This window comes from Propithecus coquereli, unplaced genomic scaffold (genome assembly GCF_000956105.1).
Source record: "Propithecus coquereli isolate 6110/MARCELLA unplaced genomic scaffold, Pcoq_1.0 Scaffold42, whole genome shotgun sequence".
NCBI classification, from domain to species: domain Eukaryota; kingdom Metazoa; phylum Chordata; class Mammalia; order Primates; family Indriidae; genus Propithecus; species Propithecus coquereli.
The window spans coordinates 1,854,605-1,859,051 of NW_012149952.1; the positions used below are offsets into that span (position 1 = coordinate 1,854,605).

Here is a 4,447-nt window from a genome sequence, read left to right on the forward strand (position 1 = left end):
GGGAAAACCAGCCAAGGGTGACTCACGCAGGATTACCCTATCTCCCGCTCCTGCTCCCCGCACCCACGCCACACCCCTGCCGCCTGCCTCCTCCCCCACCCAGGATGGCTGACAGGGGCAGGGGGACAGTGGCACGAGACCCCGTCCCCCCTCTGACTCCAAATGTCCAGCTCCAGGGCCTGGCCATTCATTCATTCATTCCTAAATTCATACATCCATCCCACGCACGTTTGTTGAGCACCTGCTACGTGTCAGGGCGCGTTCCAAGTGCTGAGCATTCAGCTTTGAAGTCAGATGGCCCTGGGTTCTAAACCCAGCTTTTGGCATTTAAAACCTGCGCGACCTCGGGAAAGTTACCTGAGCTCTCTGTTTCCATAAAATGGGGTTGGGGAAGATCTGCCTTGTAAGTCTACGTCTTGGGAGGGTGCTGAGCAATGCTGGACACGCGGTAACAGTGGGGTGGGGAGCGTGCTGGTCTGGCCTGGGCTCTGGGTTCAAATGTCACTTACTCAGAGCCACACAGCCAGTCAATGGTAGAGTCGGCATTCGAACCCAGACCCCAGACCAGCGTTTCATCACCCCACTATTACCTGGTGTCCAAACTGTGCCCTCCCTCCACCTAGCACCGTCCCGGTACCTTGGTCTGCTACCCCCAGCTTCCTCTTCCTCCTAAGTTATTGTAATTATACTCACCATTATATAGTGCTTACCATCATTTATTATTTCATCATTTAATCCTCCCAACAACCCCTATTATCACCCCCATTTTAGGACCTACTATCTGCTGGGGCCCTGGGCAGAAAGATTTTCACATAGGCTCTGGTGGATTAGAGGTCAGGCTCTAAGTACAGACAGCCCAGGTTCAAATCCCAGCTCTGCTGCTAACCCGCTGCCTGATTTTTAGGAAACCGCACTCCGTTTCCTTCTCTCCATCTATAAAGAGATGCTAATAAGAGTGCTTGAGGGTTAAATGCTGAGAGATGTACTAAGCGCTTAAAATAGCCCCTGATCTGTGTTCACTGTTCTAAGTCCCGTTTTACAAACTAGGAAAAAGAATCACGGAGAAGTTAAGTAACCTGCCCGAAGCCTCACAACGGAGATCAAAACCCCTGGGCTATAATTGTGCCCCTTCCTGTGCCAGGATCCACACCCAGCCCCCACCCCCCCAACCCAAACATTCTCCCCACCCGAGTCCTTCCAGAGTAAAACCGTATTTCGTGGACTCTAAGACCCACAGTTTTCTCGTTTTCCACATTGGGGATGCTCTAACCAGGGACGAGGCGTTGTGCTGTGAATGACAAGTGATGGTATCTTAAAATAGTGCTGGGGGGATGGAAAAGTTCTGGAACTAGGTAGTGGTCATGGTTGCACAACATTGTGAAGGTGCTTAAAGGCCACTGAATTGTACGCTTTAAAATGGCTTAAATGGTAAATTTGATATTTTAATTTACCATTTAAAAAATCGACGATGGTGAAATAGAGAAAATACGGTAAGAGAAGCAGGAAATACGGTAATGACAAGTGCAGTGAAGGCGCCCCTGGGGCCGGACGGGGTTGCAGACTCATCCCGGATGCCCTAACCTTCCTCCCCTGCCCCGACCCCTGGGGGCTCGGGGCCTCCGCTTGCAGGAGCACGCCCAGGCCCCTGGCCACCCTGTCTAGCCTGGGGGCGCCGGGGTCTGACCTGCCCCTGGTTTCGGCCGCAGGAACCGAGACGGTCGACGTGCATGCGCCGGCCCAAGTGCGTGGCCTCTTGGGCGGCAACGTGACGCTGCAGTGCCACCTTCAGCTACTGGATTCCAGCGTGCAAGTGACGCAGGTGACGTGGATGCGGCGGCAGCCGGCAGGGCAGCCCAGCAGCGTGGCCGTCTACCACCCATCTCGGAGCCCCTGGTACTTGGACCCGGAGCGGGTGGAGTTCGTGGCCGCCATGTCCGGCGGCGAGCTGCGCAACGCGTCGCTGGTGGTGTCCCAGTTGCGCGTAGAGGATGAAGCCAACTACACCTGTCAGTTCGCCACCTTCCCGCACGGCAGCAGGAGCGCCAGTACCCGGCTCGACGTGATCGGTGAGCAGGAGACGGGTGGGGGCGAAGGAAAGCAGTGGCTGCGGGGGGAGGAGCTGGGAGGTGGCAAAGAGGCGGAGAGTCTGGGAGGGAGGGACAGTCCTTCCACTGCCGGGACAAAAGGAGAGCGGGGCAGTGGTGGGGGTTCAGAATGGGAGGAGGCTGTGGGGTCCCTGCTGGGCAGGCGAGAGTAGAGATCTTCCGGAACAAAGATCTTCTGGAAGACTGAAAGCAGAATGTCCCAGGGGCGTGGGGGAGGGGGACATTGGGAGGGACCTGGGAAGCAGGGAGACCTGGGTGGCTTCTTCTGGGTCCCTCCTTTTCTCTTCCGTAAAAGGGTAGGTGACAATAGTGCCACCTTGAGAAAGCTGCCCGGTCCTGAGGGTCCTGGTGGGTTTATCCAGATGAAGCGCTTAGAACAGAGGTGTCGCGTGGGCTGGCCCACGCGAGCTCCTTGCAGCTGTCAGTTATTGTCACTCCCTTTGGTGAGGACGGAGGAAGTTGAAACAGAGACAGGTGGGACAGCAGCGATCCTGGCACCCCGCGGAGGACTTTCTGGCTCCCTGGAATGAGGGGTTCATTTACACAAGCACCGTAGTGTCCTCCTCTTGGAACTTGAGCAAACAGTGTCTGCGCCCCAGTGTCCTCAGCTGTGGGCTGGGAATCGCCATGAGGATTAACAAGAGCTGACTTTTTTCTTTCTTCTTTTCGGCTTATGTGCCAGGAACTGTTCCAGGCCTGTGCATGAGGAACTCATGATGTCAAGGGCTCGGAATAGTTCCTGGAACTCAATGCCAAACCAAAAGCAGCTCTTGTCACTCCAGCAAGCCTGGGTTTCCAGGCATTACGGTTTAAGAGGAAGGTAAAACAGAAACTGTGAGTCAGATTAAGGAGAAATCTTAAGTAAATATTAACACAGGTAATGATGGTGGGGAGGGGGGGAGCTTAGCAAAGCCCCAGGTTTGGGAGTCACCAGAATGGTGGTTTCTTGGTCAAGGTGGTTTTGGAGTCAGACAGACCTTTTGCTTATAGCTGCGTGACCTTAGGCCAGTCCCCTCTCAACTTCCAGTCACTTTGCTGCTCAGCCCTCCTCTCCTCCACAGAGCCCTCCCTGACCCCCAGCCCCAGGCTCAGGCACCCCCATCCCAGCCCTGCCCGCTCTGGGTCATCGCTGTCTAGGGAAGAGTCTGCCTTCTCCTTGGACTGTGTACCCCGTGAGGGCAGGGCTGGGGCTGTCTCGGTCATTGCTGGGTCCCCAGCACTGCCCATCAAATAACATTTATTGAGCACTTATTATGTGCCAAGTGCCTGCATATTCTCATTGCCTGTGACCCCATCATTATCCCCGGTTAAGAGACAAGGAAACTGAGGCATAGACTTGCCCAAGGCCACCCAGCTGCTCAGGGACAGAGCTGGGGGTGGAACCATGCCATCCTATGCCCTTACTGAACACCCCTCTTCTGCTGCTGAGGGGTTTGTTGGATGACTGCCGGTGCAGGGTGATCTGTCCCTTTTGTTCCTCTCCCAGCCCAGCCCCAGAACACAGCTGAGGCCCAGAAGGTCCCACCTGGCCTGTTCACCTCGGAGTCTGTGCCCGTGGCCCGCTGCGTGTCCACAGGGGGTCGCCCACGAGCCCGAATCACCTGGTCCCCAGACCTAGATGGAAAAGTCAATAAGAGCGAGGCGCCAGGGCCCCTGCCCGGCACATTCACCGTCACCAGCCTCTTGACCGTGGCGCCCTCAAGCCAAGTGGACGGCAAGAGTGTCACCTGCATAGTGGAGCACGAGAGCCTTGAGGAGCCTGACTCGCTGCCAGTGAACCTCACCGTGTACTGTGAGTGTGCCCAAGTGGGGGTGAGGGCGAGAGCTGCTGCCGGGCCACCTCCATCGCCCCTTTGTCTACACTGGCTCCCCAGGCCACTGTTGACATGTCTCTATCATCTACACTCGCTCTCCTGACTACTGTCTACACACCCCCCCGCCCCCATCGTCTACACCAGCTCCCCTGGGCCACTCACAGCACTGTCCCTATCGTCTATACCAGTCAGTGCTGCTACCCAGGTCATCTACCCTGGTTCCGCCAGCCACTGTCTACACTGATTCCCCACACTGTCTACACTGGCTTCCTTGCGCACAGTCTACACTGCCCCGGCTCTCCATCGGTGTCACCTCCACTAGCACCTATCCAACAGGGGCATTTGTGGGATTTTAGATTTAAAGTAGCCACCCCCATTAAACAAATTAAAAGAGATGAAATTATTATAACGTTAATAATTGATTGTACTTCACCTAATAGATCCAAGATATTATCACGTCAACATATAACCCATTTTTTAAATTATTCATGAGATCTTTCACATTCTTTTTTTTTTTGAGACAGAGTC

The 4,447-nt window shown here is 55.1% G+C and overlaps 1 protein-coding gene across 1 annotated transcript in view; it reads left to right on the top strand.

Moving 5' to 3' along the window:
- PVR (poliovirus receptor) overlaps positions 1-4,447 on the top strand; it is a 17,557-nt gene that overhangs the window by 2,780 nt on the left and 10,330 nt on the right. The window contains exons 2-3 of the mRNA XM_012653235.1: positions 1,630-2,066; positions 3,592-3,897. Of these exons, the coding sequence (XP_012508689.1) occupies positions 1,630-2,066; positions 3,592-3,897 (743 nt within the window). The remainder of the gene's footprint in view (positions 1-1,629; positions 2,067-3,591; positions 3,898-4,447) is intronic.